The 15,789-nt window shown below is 35.5% G+C and overlaps 1 protein-coding gene across 3 annotated transcripts in view; it reads right to left on the minus strand.

Moving 5' to 3' along the window:
• The window catches only part of ATRX (ATRX chromatin remodeler), a 76,015-nt gene that overhangs the window by 47,135 nt on the left and 13,091 nt on the right, over positions 1-15,789 (minus strand). The window contains exons 4-10 of one of the 3 annotated variants that reach the window (XM_085230961.1): positions 15,659-15,711; positions 13,886-14,010; positions 12,504-12,623; positions 8,955-9,064; positions 6,772-6,839; positions 3,059-5,961; positions 94-172 (exon numbers count right to left, since the gene is read on the minus strand). In XM_085230961.1, coding sequence (XP_085087087.1) covers positions 94-172; positions 3,059-5,961; positions 6,772-6,839; positions 8,955-9,064; positions 12,504-12,623; positions 13,886-14,010; positions 15,659-15,711 — 3,458 coding nt within the window. The remainder of the gene's footprint in view (positions 1-93; positions 173-3,058; positions 5,962-6,771; positions 6,840-8,954; positions 9,065-12,503; positions 12,624-13,885; positions 14,011-15,658; positions 15,712-15,789) is intronic. The other 2 variants (XM_085230962.1, XM_085230964.1) reach the window with 2 other exon arrangements.

Genomic DNA, 15,789 nt, shown 5'->3' on the forward strand with positions numbered 1-15,789 from the left:
ACAACCTGCTTGCTCTTCCGCTGCGCCGGTTTGCGCCCACGCCTAGGGTGTGTTATATAAACCTTTTTTAAGTCCTTATGGATGCAATCATACCTATTCTCAGGATCGTCATCATCATCATCTTCCTCCTCCTCCATTGGAACAGTTCTTGATTTAGTCTCTCCCTCATCTCCTGTGTGAGGAAGGGGAAATAAAAACACTTAATAAATGTAAAACCTGTAATAAATAACACAGTGCACGCATCCCTGCCCATGGCAACTAGATGATCTTTAAGGTCCATTCAAACCCAAACCCTTCTATGACTCCACGATCAAGAATTCCCATATAAAAATAAGTTGTTTGTTGAACTGTAAGAAGCTATTAGCTCGATTTGAAGAGCTCTGTAACAAAAAATCACTAACTGAAAGTCCAGGCTGCTCTGTAGCCATTAAGATGTACCTGAGAACAATAATCCTTGCCTATCTTTCTTTTCAAAGTGTTAAAGACAAGGCACGTACACTTCTTATGTATATGTGAAGACATATTTTGAGAACTACAAATATCAAAACTCAGCTGTACAATATGGTTACTGTCTCACAATTAAATGCAACACACAGCAGGAGAAGAATTGCAGAATATGACACGTGCCTCTAAGTTCCTCTGCACCTCCCTAATTGAACAGAGAGGATTTCAGATAGCAGATTGTTTCTAGCACACTCCCAAACCCTACCCCTTTCTCTTTCCTGACTCACATGTAAGTCAAATTCAGTTAGTAATATCAAGCTTCAGAAAAAGAGATGCTAACATTCTAATGAACTGATAACCCCCCCGTTCATCATTTCCGTATTTTCTTCAGACCAAAATCAGTCTGCAAAAGGCTTGTTCCCAGTTGTTTTTACATATGCCTGTCCTGAAAACTAGTACTAACCAGATGTTTGACAAAACTAAGAGATTATTACAGAAGTCCCTCACACTCAGGCCTGGATAAAAAGAATCATCCTGCTGGTTAAATCGATTCTAAGCCTCACTTAACAACTTGAGTTTGTTCAAACACACGAGAGACTCTTTTATTTACTTGCCTATCAAATCACAAGAAAATTGAAAGGAAGTTTGCTTTCTCTTAAAATCATACAGCAAAGTTGCATTCTCATGGAAACATACAACATAAAAGGTTACAAGAGACCACTGAATATTATCTACTCCAACTTCTCCTCAAAGGAGAGCTAACTGCACAGTGAGATCAGTCTTCATTCAGCCTTGTCCAGTTTTGAGTATCCACAAGGCCAGGGATTCCAAAGATCAAAAGGGCAACCACTTCCAGGCAATGATCATCTTCAACATGAATTTTCTCAGAGTATCTGATCAGAAATCTCTTTGCTGCAACTTCCATTCACAGTCATCCATCCTTTCATTGTGCACCTGGCTCAGCCTTCTCTATACTCACCCAAAAGGTAGTTAAGACGACAGCAATTAAGATTCCCCAGCTTCATCATTCTCTCTTCTGACTAAATCACTCAGTTCTCTCTCAGATTACCAATTATCCCACCTTACCATCTTATTCTTCCCATTTGTACATTGTTATCCCTCTATCTGATGCTCCAACGAAGCTGAGAACTGTTGTGTATGTGTTATTGTCAGAGTAGGGTCCATTATTAATTGCTTTCATAAAGAAATCCTTGCATAACCCTCTCAGCAATGATATTACTGGAGAAGCACGATTTTAGCAGTCAAGGAAAACAAACTGCAAATCCCAGTATTATACATCTAGTGACTTAACTAAACCCACCTCATTGCAGGATCTTAAAAACAAACTTAGTACAAGGCCATATGACATGCAAAGTAAGAAACTTATTGTCCAACTATTATTTCTATAATTACGTAAAATATCATTAATCCACTTTGCTTTCCTACAGGGCTACGCAGTTGCATGGCAGCTGCAAAAATTAACTTCACACAACTAAACTGCAGGAAACGCCCATGAAGAGATGGGTATCAAGTTGGTAGGAAAAAAAAAAAGAATAAGATGTTTTATGTACTTTTTTTTCCCCTCTTCCTAGAAATTACTGTCCTCACAAAAATTATCTCATTTTGCACTAAGCAGTAACATGTAGAAGGTTCTATCTACAATGAGTTTCTCTGAAAGCCAAAATACCACCATCCTTCTGCTGTCTTCACAAATACATTACAGTGTTATCATTTTTAACTTGCAACTTCACTAATGACTTGGAGATACCAGAGTCAACAGTTACAGTAAAGTCACAGACAGAAAGTTTTCTGAAACATCATTAGAAATGAGCAAATAGAAAACAACTTCCCCGTTACAGCAATCAACAGCAAACAGTTTGGTTATTTTTTCTTGCAAATTCACTTCTTAAAGACATCAGCAGAGTCCAGGTAACATGAAAACTACCCTTTCTTTTTAAGTTCTCTAAAACCAACCACCCAAATCCAGTAGTTCTGAACATTTTTATTTTTTTTTAACTTCCTGAAGATATTAGGCATTAACGAAGGAGCAATTCATCTTGAAAAAAACAGAGCAGCAATAGTAAGTAAACCTCCTATGAAAACAGCAAGTGATGACATTTCTGTTAATTGACAACAGGCGCTTTAATGCTGCAAGGCTCACACGATGCACAATCTCCGTGACTTTTTAAATGTAACTTATAATGTCACAGGTTTTAGAGGCATCTCAACTGCATAACTATATGCTGTAAATTCATTTGAATTCTCTAGGTATCTACTTAAAACTAATTTCTGCTATCAGTACTGGAGCAGCCAAAAAGAATACAAGCACTTTTGAAAGCCACGTTGCAAGGAAACATCTGTTGGAATTACAGACTATGACTACAGCTTCTCAAGCCTCTCCACCTTTTACTCCAGCAATGATGAGCCATACAGTAAAGTGACATGGCCACTTCTCTATCAGAATTCAAAAACTTAACTGGCTGCAAACTTTTAAGTGTATGATTATCTTCTTACAGATATTTTCACTTGAGTATTATTAGAACATTACCCAAATCTTACAAATGTCCTCAATTTATAGGTTAATAATAGGTGTAAATAAAAATATTTTGCACACCTGATGACTGACAAAATCCTGTACCAGCAGACAGCATTAAATTTTCAGTCACTGGCATAATTTTCTGCTCATCACTGCTTCCATCACCTGTGGAATTCTGCTCATCATTTTCTTCCTTATCAGATGAGGAGGAGGAAGAGACAATAACCTTTTTTGACATTTTCTTTTTCTCTGTTAAGTTACTCCTTTTATTTTCTTTCACGGATCCTTTTTTAATCTTTTTCTTATTGTCTTCATAAGACTCCTCATCAGAAGAGGACGAATCATTCTGCTCTTTCTTGATAATTTTCTTTTTCTGACTTATTTTTTTCTTTTCCTTCGCTTCAGGTCGTTTTTGACTTCGCACAGCATCTTCAGAAGAACTCTCCTCTTTCAGGGGAGATTTGTCAGCATCAGAAGATAAATCAATCTGTACTCTTTTAGGTACTTTCTCTCTTAAATTCCTCCTTTTCCTTTCTTTAACCATTGTTTCATTTTTAGTCTTGTCATTTTCAGAAGAATTACAACTTCCTTTCTCTGGAGATGACTTTTCAACATCAGAAGAGGAATCATCTTCTTTCTTGAAGATTTTCTGTTTCAAATTTTCTGATTTCTTCTCTTTGTTTTCTGAACTTTTTTTATTTTTGAATTTCTCCTTTGAAGAATCAAAACTGTGTTCCTTCTTTGCATACTTCTCAGTACTCTCTGAAGAAGAATCTTCTTGTGCCTTTTTCTTCTTAAAATCCTTGTTTTTCTTAGCTTCAGTTAGCTTAACACTTTTAGGACTACTCTCTTCTTTCTCCAGTAAAGGCTTCTCAGCATCAGAAGACTCATCAAGCTTACCCTTCAAAGCTTCTTTTTTTAAGTTTTTCTTTAGTTTTTCCTTAGCAATTGACCCTACGCAAACTTGTTTATCTTCAGATGAATGATTAATCTCCTTCTCTGGAGATGACTTTTCAGCAGCATCATCTTCAGAAGATTTACCTCTTTGTTTCTTCAGATTTACCTTTCTCTTACTAACTTTCTTCCTCTGCTCTTCTTCAGAAGAATCGTAACTATCTTCTTTTCGTGAGTATTTTTTCTTAGCTTTTTTTGCAGACTCAATTTTACTCAAATGTTTAATTTCTTTTTCTAACTCAGAATCATAGTTCGAAGAATCTGAATAGTTCTGCCGTTTCTTTTTTGCCGTAGCAGAATTTTTAGCTGATTTGCCTCTTTTGGCATCTAAATCTGACCCAGAACTGGAACTTTTCCTTTTCCGCTTTCCATTTTCATCCATTGCTGGTTGATCTTTTAGAACACTTGAAGTCTTCTGATCTTTCGCTGGTAATTCGCTATTGCTGTCAATATCTGAAGAACTGCGACTCATCATAGCTACTTCTTTAAGAACAGCTGGCATCTCATCAGAATCAGAACTATTATCTACTATAGCTGGCTTTTTTGATTTACTAAGTTTATTAGGCCTAGGACCATCAGCTGCGCTGTCAGAAGAGTTTCTTTTATCTTTTTTCCTTCTTGATTGTTTTGATGATCTTCTCTTACGTTTTTCATTACTTGTGTCATTGCTATCTTCTTCTGAATTTGATGTTAAAGGATTAACGTCTGCTTGGCGCCTCAGAGGTGTGGTCTTCACACGGGGTGATCTCCTGAGATCAGATTCCTCTGCAAGTGAGACTGTTTCATTCTCTGTGGAACGTTCGCTATCAGCATTACTATTTTGCTTTACAGAATCACATTTTTCTGTTCTTTCATCCTTGCTTCCCTTTTCCAGACTGCTGTCTTGATCTTCAGATTTAAATGGAGACTCTGAAAGGGATACAGGAGTCAATTTCACAATCAATTCCTTGGTTCCTTTAGCTGATGTTTTCAGTTTAGATCCTTTGGTATCTTTCAAAGGAGTGGTCAATTTTATATTTGGATTCTCGTGATCTGTTCCGCTATTTCCATTCCCTTGCTCATCCGCTGCAGTCTGAATTTCCATAGCAGATTCTAGAGTCTCAAAAATATCTTCAGGAACAGATGAGGGAACAGACACTATATCCATGTCTAAAGCCTCTGTACTATTAGGCTCATACTGAGGTTCCTCATTTGTGCCAGACCTTTTATCTTCACCACTTGTACGTTTGCTGTCTTTTTTTTCTACTGTCGAAACATCTTGATCCATTGGCTCATTGTCAGGCTGTTCTGATACAACTTTTTTCTGCTTCTTTACAGTGTCATCCCCTTTTAATGCCGCATGTTCCTTTCCTTCATCTTTCTTCACCTCATTTTTTTCTGATCTAACATCAGTTTTTTTCTCTTTGGTATTTTTCTCTTTGATTTTAACATCCAAAGCTTGAATCTCCAGGTTCAGACCTTCTTCTAGTGCCACATGAGCTTTTTTGATGTCACCCAGGACAGATCTAAAAGCTTTTAGCTGACGAAGTTGCACGGCTGGGCTTACTTCTGAATTTTCTGCAGCCTTTTTCAAAAAGCTCACAAAGCTGGAATTCATATTTGCTGTAGTCTCAACCAGTTTTTTTGTTTTCTTAAGCATGTCTTTTGGCACCATTAGTGCTTTATAAGAATATGTTAGTGAACCTGAATACGAATCATCTAGTTTTTTTTCTTCACCATTACAGTTTGAATTATTTCTCTTTGGAGAAAATTTGACTGTATTGTCGTATATTTTACTTTTTTCACTTTCAACTTTGGTCTTTTTTTTGTTTTGTTGCAGTAACTGTTCTAAATTTTCAAAAACGCTGTCACACGCAGTGACCAAGTCCAACAGAGGCTCTGGATGACAGCTATAGCAATGCCACTGGTTATTTTCATCCAGTATGGTTGATAGCTCCTTTCTACCCAAGTTGCGCAAAATGCACTTTTTACAGAAGGCGTTATGGCAAAAGTCACAGCAAATCAGATTTCCACCTTCAGCACACCACCTGAAACAAGACGTAAGAAATATAAAAGTCTTATCTCCCCATAATCAAGGTGACGTTTGAGAAGCTTCCGTATTTTTCACTGATGATGAATCTACTTTTTAAAAACTCAGATGATAAACATCATGAAAAGCATGACTAAAAAGCACTCAATTAAATTACAGTCAGAACATTAAGGTGTTTGATTAACAGTTCAAAAGGCTGAAAAGGCCAGCAACAGTCAAACAATTTCAGCAACAATCTTAAAGTAATTAAACTTGGTTTTCCATGTTCTGGCTGAGACACATATTTTTGGTTTGTTTTCAAACAAAATAATCAGCTTAAGTCTTTCTAGCTTTAATTGGTGTATTACTAGTGCATGAACGAAGGAAAAAAAAAAATCATCTACAGTTAGATTCCATGGTCTTTGACAAAGACCTGAAAATGACTTGGTAAGCAAGTGCACAGGCAGCAAAAACTACAGAATTTTGACTGGGTTGCACATCTGGAAAAGTAAGCTACTGTGACTTACAAGGTTTAGAATGTGAGATTCTACCCCCGTCTTTGAATTAAAATATTTGCATGGTAACATGTAATTTAAAAACTTGATGTCTTCCAAGTGTTTACTACAAGATTTCTTTACAAAATGTTTTCCAGTTAATTATTTAAAATAACAATAAAATACCTCCAAAAAACCCACTGACTGAGCAATCCTTCATAAAAAACGATTACTGATTGAGCTCTTTTGTAGTGGTTTGTAGTGGTCAATTTCATCAATGCAAGAAAGAAAAAACAGAAGACCTGTGGGTGTCTTTTAAGTTTCAATACACCTACCTACACTGTTCATCCATTCCATCTGAATCACGACTAATGTCATCGCTCATGTAATACCTGTAGCATGTCTGTAAATAAAGAGATAGAACAAGCAATGTTTTACTACGTCTCAAATGGATCTCAGTAACTCATATAATTTCAACATGTACTAGAAGCATTAAAAGGTACTCAGTATTCTAATCTTTTAATGCTCATTATGAACCTAAAAAACATTTTTCTTAGATAAAACAGGTTTTAAATCGTTATTTCTTATTTAGATGGCTTAAGGTTTTTGAAAATTAAGTAATATTCTTTTTGATGGCCGCATATTCGCAGATTCTAGAACATCAACTGAAAGCCTTCAATCTAGAAAATTTTCTACAAATATCAATACCACAATAAGAAAGAAAATTATATTTCCCCAGCACAATCCTACATAGTTTTCAGCTTCCTGTTCTTTATGTTTGCTACTGATACCATAACATTTTTAATAGAAATATCTTCAGCATTCGTCCTGATGTTAACATCCAAGTATTCGATTTTCAGGAGCAGACTAAGTATTTTCATTGAAAAGCTGGTAACTGTAGGAAAGTAATATGCACACCTAGCAGAAGCACTGGCTTCATCTGCTGAACTAAATTTTAATGTTTTTTTCCAGTCATCAGTAAAGAAAACTCTCCTAAACTTGAAGCTTTGCACATGGATTAATACAAGCTATCAGCTAACTTTTGCCCTTAGATCCTATGAACCAGTGAACTGAGAATCCATCAGAAGTTCAGTTGCTGACATCTCTTAACTTAAAGTGATTATGTCTCTTTAGATGGAATGTTAAACATCCATTCAATCAAATACAAAAAAAAAAACAAAAAATAGAGCCCACAATAAAAGCTGATGTTTTGAATCTTGACAGAATATTTAGAGTCAAGAGAACAGAGTTTCTGAAGAACGACTGGAAAGTATAGAGCTGTTTATCAGAACAGCAAGAAAGAAGACATGGAAGACACAGAACACGTGGGTAAGAACTTCCATTACTCTCTCAAACAAACATATAGTCATATTCATTAAAGAAAAGATATACAAAAATGGTGGGAAACAATATGTCATACAATTAACTTGCAAGCTTAACAGTCAAGAGCTGTTATGGAACCCAACACCTTAAACAAATTTCAAAAATGAACTGGATACTTGTACGTATCACATGAATATGTACCATTATAGATTAAGAAATACAATTTTCAAATCTTGGAACAAGAGTTAGGACTCTAATGGAGACTGAAAATAGTCATTCAGTATGCTAATTTTTCTAAGAAATTTCTAAGTTTTATAGAAAGAAACAAGACAGAATGAGCAGAAGAAATGAGCCAGAACACTAGACTACATGGACGTGTCTGGTACAGTATGTCAGCTCAATATGTAACATTAACTAGGATGCACAGAAGAAGCATAAAGAAGGAAACAAAAGGGAATGCTAAATGTGCACTGTAACTCAAATCAGTATCTCTGTGTGTCTGAGACTATAAATACAGAATCTCCAAAGACAGAGATCGTATCTCTACTCTTTTCCTTGAAAATTTAGAGTTTTCCACAACAAGAGGTAGAAATTTCCTTCCTCCCCTGTTCCTTGTCTCTTCCATTACTTGCATTTTACAACTTAACTGAAGTCATAATAAACTGTGTAACTGCAGAACCAGATGCTGGTTTAGGACTATGGACTAGATCATTACTACAGAGGTTGCCATAGATTATCAGTCCAGGATCTGTTCAAAACTGAAACTGAGATGGATTAAAGCTATCTTTCCACATCTTACTCTAACACTGTTCTACATATAGTGCTTTATGAGGAGATCCAGAATTGAACCTATTCTTACAATAACATTACAGGTAGTCACAAATTTTAGATAGACTGTTTAACATTGAGAATTCACTGAAAGTACAGACTTAAACCTGTAAAAAATGTATTACACAATAAGTTCAACTGGACTACACAAAAAACAGGAATATTAATTTCTAAGCTGTATTTACTTTTTCATTTTCTACTTCTGGTTTCCTTAGATGTAGCAATTAATGACTGGAAAGTTTCTAAGCTAAAGATTGATAAACTAAAAAACAGGAACTAATCCCACAAAAATCCCACCCAAATCCACTAATCATGACATTTCAAACAAAAACAAACAACACAAACTGTAGAACTGTTTACCACATACCTTACAAATAAGAACTTTCAATGTAGGATGTCTATAGATTGAATCCTTTTGAAAATGGTTCACCTGTTGCCCACAAGCTGTACAGCTTACAATTCCATGCAGTCCTTCCTCTATAGAGAGGATTATAAACCACACGTTATTTTTTTTCATTTTGATGTCTTCTTAAAACAAAATCTGTATATATACCTATTTCATTTTCTTATAGAATTTTTTCTGTTAGGTTAACACCTACCATTAGAGAGATCTTTCTGTATCACTCACCATTTAAAGATGGAAATAATTTTCCTCTAGATTTTGTACTCCTAATACTTGGCACCAAAATATTTTTTTTTCATTTGGGAGATTTAATAGAGATTAGCTGGTCAACTACTGAGAATACACTTAAATATGCAAGTCACCATTAAAAAGCTTTCAAATGAACCCTGATATTCTGCACTTCTTTCCTCTTTAAATCTTAGTTCCTAAAGTAACATTTTAATTAATGTCTTTATCATGCTGATTCTTTACATATAGTTTCAGTTTCTCAACAAGAACTATGGAAAACCATTATATAAATGAAATGCTTATAAATACTGTCTGAAATATACTTCTTTACTTTTTGTTCCCTTTTTGATTTTTTGCTTTTAAGCTACAGCTTTCCTATGATACATATGTTCTCACCACGTTGCTGACTCCTCCAAAGTTTGTGTACTAATCTGGTGCTGTATCTACATTTAGTTAAGAAAGCATCTCTTAATGCTTATCCCCCAATTCATTTCCAAAGGTAGTGAATTCAGGACTGGAAGACTTGCTACCTGCCAATCTTTCAAACCAATTAACTAGTACTACTGAGACACTTTTCAACAGGAGTGATGCTTTCAAGGAAAAGGAAAAACATTTCAGACAGTTCATACACTAAATCTATATGCTACCAAGAACTTATTTTGGGATCAAATGCTCTGTGCAGTCACATACAGTAAGTAATACAAGAAAATTATCTCAAATAGTTAACTTAATGGTTGTAGCCTCAGTAAAGACCGTATACTGAAAAACAACTACCCCTGAATTAAAACCAAGTACCAATGCCACAATATTAAGGAACTGAGTGAAAATAGGCGAAGACAACACAAGCTACTAGCTAGTTGCTACTGAAATACAATTTCAAATCGACTGAAGTCCAGTACAAGCAAATACACTGTTACAGTGCAGTGAAAATACCAGGTCTGAAATTATGAATTCAGAGTTTTGTTGTTTTCAAATGCAGTCATGCATGTACTGCAGAGCTTGTAGATCTGCAAAGCACCCCTTACGACCTCAAAAGCTGAAGTGCCTCTGTTCCAAATGCTGCTGGCAAACCTCAAATACTTACATACAACATATTGTTCTACTCAGAAAAGAATACGACCTTATTTTATACCAAGCAGCACAGAAGACTACTCAGACTTTATAAAATATGGCAGTCCTTAAATGGATACAAGAAACTGAGAGGGAACAAGCTGTCTGTTGTCAATTCTCAAGCCATTTCCAACTTCTCTACAACTTTGAGGGGAAATACTACTGCCTCCTTCCTAAAATCTGCAAGTTGGTACTAGAAAAAAGAATCTATTCATGAGGTCAATCTTTGTAAATCACATCACTACTACAAATGATGAAGGTCTGAAGAACTTAAGAAACAACTAACTCACTAGTACTGAGAAAATATTTTAAAAACACCCCTAACTATGAGTTTGTTAATAAAGATACAATCATAACCATTCTGTGGACAGGAAACCTGAAAATAAGGACTGGCACAATGCCTTATAGTACTGGATAGGGCCATTTGGATGTTAGAAAGGCAGGACAGTTCCACTACTACTAGTATTTCTTACAAAATTACACCTGTAAGTCCTAATGAAAATACGAAAGACGCAATCTGCAAAGAAAAAGATGTGCTGGCTTTTTAAAAAATATATTTTATTATTTATCTACGTGTACTGTGCATAGAATTCTGGATATCAAGTAACTGGGACTGCACGCTTACCTGCTTAAATCAGTAATGCTTAATCTTGTATGAGCACAGGCCAAACATCCCATTCTAGCAGTGAGTGAAAGGTAGAGGTCACTTCATGTAACTTGCATGTAGCAACTGTAGAATAAATTTATCTGTGCTACTTTTTCTGTGAGTGTCACAAATCAAAACTCTTCGGATACACTCCAAATCCAGCTGCTCTTGAGGCAGACTGCAAACAGGACCCTTTTCCTGGCTACCTTTCCTGTTCTGGAAACGGGGACAACACAGTTGCAGGCAGTACCTACCCTAATTTCTTGAAAGTAGACGGGAGCTTAACAGTCAAAGATCTACCAGTAGGGAGGTAAGCTTGACCTCAGGAAAGGCATTGTCTAAGCAAAATCTGATATTCTTTCCAAAACCATTACCTCCTGCAAGGCACTAGCACAACCAGCTAGTCCAGATACACAATGGAATGCCCTCAAATTCTCTACGTATGGAAAAATAAAAGCTGGGAGTGCAGGTCAAATGAACTGTCCTGAGGATGCACACACAGACCACAAAGCTCAAGCAAAATGGTCCCATTTAATATTCTAGCCCAGAAGATTTTACTTGCATCTCTTGTAAAACTGCTGTCAACACAGCTGTAAAAAATAACTCTCTACTCTAGATAGGATGTTTTCTATTTATATAACTGAACTAATTTTCAAAGATCAATAATTTAGAGATAAGGTCAATGCTCAAAATGCAACTGAACATAAGCACAAGCCCCTACACATGCATAAGCACATTTCCTCATAGCTGTGTTTTACTTTTCTTCATCCTCAGATAGAGAAATAACACTTATGAAATTGTAACACATTAAAAAGAGAGCAGGTCTCTCAAATGACACAACAGGAAGAAACTAATTGCACGTAAAAGAGCCCATCTAACTTTTGGAAATACATGAGAGAGAGGAATTTCTACTAATTACTACCTACATAACATCTCAGTTTTAGCAGAGGCTATACAAAACCAAGTTGGAAAAGCAGTTGTTCAAAGATAATCCTTAAAAGGGCACTACTAGTTGGGAATTTCCCACAAGTTTTTTAAAAAAATCTGTAAAAGCCTCTGAATTCCATCAGAGGTTTGAGCTTTCTTGTTAGATCACCGACAGGTAGTTATGTCTATATACGTCCCTGCTCAAACATGATCATTTTCTTGGAGAGTGAGTGCTCCCCTACCAGTGGCATTCCAATGTAATTCCTTAAAAAAAGGAATACTTGTAACATCTGCTTCCAAGTAAGCAACTGTTCTGAATACAAAGCAAGAAGGGTCCATATGGAATACCTAATGATGCATCTTATAGCTACTGAAAATAAGATGTTTAATGAGAACTAATCTTAGCTTTCACTGCTGCATTGCAGGGGCAGCAATGGAGGCTAATATCAGCCAGCTATTATCCTTTACTGAACAAAAAGTCAGAAGAGTGGAGGTATTTTGAGGATAATTTATTAGAAATATGAACAATTTTTAGATGTACCAAATGTGGTCAAAAGCAGCAATTTAAACCCACTTCAATAAATGTTTTAAATTGTATTTACCTCCACGCTTTTTGGGGACTTCAGGTTTCATTTTAACGGTATTTCTGCTTCTAAATTCAGGCCCTTTAAAATCATCTTTGTCTTCATTCAGCACTGGCTCAGGCTGTACAACCACTGTACCTAGAATAATTTCATTTAGAAATTGGAAACCATTACACATCCAAATTAAGTGCAAAAGTCCTTTTTAAATAAATGTCAACATTATCTTGAAAAAAAAAAGTGCAGTTTGTTGACTAATACTCAAAAGTTCTGAATGTACAGGTGTTCACAGCACAAAAAAGGAAATAATAAATAAATAAATAAAACACCACACACTTCAAGCTGTGTCCATTTTGCAGCTGTGGAACAAAAATCAAAGACTGAAAAGGCCATGAGAAGTAAATACTGCTCTGTCTACCCTGATGTGATATGTGCAGAAGAGAATTATCACACTGCTGGGAAAGCATCTCCAGCACAATGCTGCAACTAAAGGACTTCAGTTCGGTCACTTAAATCTATCATAAGCCTTAAAGTAATTCTTCTTCTCTCTCTCTCTCTATTTCCCCTTCTATCCAGTTTCCCTCATCTTATTTCAGTATGAAATAAATGAGAAAGCAAGAGAATCTTATTTTCTTTAGTAAAATCCAGAGAAATCTACTTTTATATTAACAAAGTGCAATACTAACTAAAATTATACGAATTAAAAAAACCATCTTTCCTACTTTGAACTCAGGTTCAACAATTTTGTTACAAAGACACTGGAAATAATTTAACATTCTGAAAAAAAGTACTTCAAGGACTGCTTCTCATGGAGTAAATAGCAGCAGTCTCTCCAAGGTTTTCTTTAACTTTCAGAGGTAAGAAACAGATGAGATTAGTCAAAATCCCACTACAGTTAAAGAGGGTAGAATGTAGGTTTATAATAATTACTGTTTTAAAGGGTGCCTTAAGAACAATGACTTCGCCCCCATATTTAGTCTCACTTTTGTTGATCTATTTCTCAATAAACTCCAGAGGCAGAAGAATAAAATAAATTAAAACAAACATGATTTGCAAATTACAGAGTTTGAGATTTCTAAGAATAGAAATATTTTCTCTGTTACATGATGGTTTTACTCAAAGGTCCATAAGCATTTGAAATTGAGCCATCAGCACATCCTGGTATATGACATCTTTAAGTACAATGGGTTCAAACTTAAAAGTGCTTGGAAACAGGATTTCCTCTTACAAGTGTTTGCAAGGGGAAGGGGACACACACGAACGTTTCTATATATTTATATATAAAGTCAACAGGATCTAGGAGAGGTATTTTACTAATACATGTGCATTCTAGTTAATTACTTATGCTGCATCATAATCTTTTCTATTCGTTGAATTCAGAAACAAAGAAGGATGTGAACTACCTTTAGGCAAGCTTTTCATATCAACATCATTTTCTGAGTTTTCATTTGAATTATCTTCATTTACAGTCTCATCTAAGATTTGTTCCTCATCTGATCCAACATACTTTGTTACAACTGTAGGTTTCCTGCACAGACAGAAAAAAATCCATACTGTGACAAATATTACATATTGTGGTACAGGTAAGCCTGGTACTTTGCAAGCAGAACACCATGCCAATTGGGGAAACCTGCACTTTAATCAATTTAAAACACAAAGCAGAATGTTCTGAGTTATTATAATAAATAAGCTGCAAGGCAATTTACCTGGTATTAGGACATGGAACTCTACCCTCTTAGGTGAATTAAGTAGATAAATGAATAAAGGATTACTGTTTTTTTCCCATGCCTACTATATGGTTTGGGGGTTTCTGGGAGGTCAGATCAAGGTTTTGTGTGTTTTTAAAAAGGTATGCAGGAAGTCACACTTTTATTTGAAGTAAAAAAAAAGTCAGAATAAAACCCAATTGGATGAATGCTCAGAAATCTTAAACATTGTTCCAGTTTTAACAGGCAGCCCAAAGAGAACACACAGATATTAGCAAATGACAGCTCAGCTGAAAAGACACTTGCAAGGAAATACAGGAAGTGCAGAAAGAAATTAAAAAGCTGACTGTTTAATATGAAAACCAGTAGCCAAGATCTCACATAAAAATAATTCAGAACTGAACCCCTTAACACAAATGAATACGCTATGTCATGGCAGGAGAAAATATATTAATCTATAGAGCGTAATTTTCTGTGGTCTGAAGGTAATACATAAACTACTGAAGTCAATGCAGGACGCTGTTTTTCTCAGTATCAGACACAGTGCAGTAAGTGCATGAGAGACCATACCTTTAATGATAGACAGGAAGTAAAAAAACAGGACTACTGAAATGCTCTAAATAAAAAAGGCCGGCAGGAGAATGAATTCAGAAGGGAGAAATTGAAGTCAAACACAAAACCAAACTTGCAAATATAGAATCAAGCCAAACAGATAACAGAGAATGAAGAATGTCATTTAATTCCAACAAGCACAATACAATGAACAAACTTGGTTAACTGTAAGACTGAAAAGAGACACAGAACACTTTGTGAAGAACACTAAGAAGGAAGCTGTTCAAGGCCAGCCCTTAGAAGAGCTCACCTATCTACACAGTATACTAGGATAATAAATAAATTTGAAAAGAAAAAAAAAAAAAAGAAATTTAAAAAAAGCACAAAGGACATCAGCAGAATGAGCAGGAATTTTACTAGAACAGGCTTGATGCTATTTAGGTCACATACAATTTTTCTTCCATAGTTCCAAATTGGTAAACAGTTAACTCCAGATTTTATTTTTTTTTTTTTAATCAAAGGCAGTTTCTGCACAGAACAACTTTTAGCACACTTCGGTTCTCCACCAACAAGGTACATAAAACTTTTTTCTGTACGCTCCAACCTACATTACTGAAAGAATCCCATGTGTTGAAAGAGCAAGAGGAAAAGTAATAATTGTTTAAGCATTTGTCTTGAATAGTCATAAAAATAATCCCACTGTATTGTTGTAAATAAAAATTAAGCTTTATGATCTCAACCTCTGACCATGAAAAATCATTTGCATTTTAAATACGGTGCAATGCCTTTGTCTTACTACAACTCTGCTAACTTAGTGACCTCAAATGGTGCATACTACCAGCATCTGGCACGGCACAGAGACTTCCATACATTCAGATGATGAAAAGTAATTTCTTTCTTTTTGTTTTCCACACCAACCTTTTTGAGCGTGACGATCCTAAGAAAGTGACTCTTTCTGAAGAACTACCACCCTAAAAAATAAGAAAAAAAAAAAGTCATCACACTTGTGATCAAGTCACCTGTCAACAAAAGTATCTTCTTGTTCCATT

Source organism: Meleagris gallopavo, chromosome 9 (assembly GCF_905368555.1).
Source record: "Meleagris gallopavo chromosome 9, MGAL_WU_HG_1.1, whole genome shotgun sequence".
Lineage (NCBI taxonomy): Eukaryota > Metazoa > Chordata > Aves > Galliformes > Phasianidae > Meleagris > Meleagris gallopavo.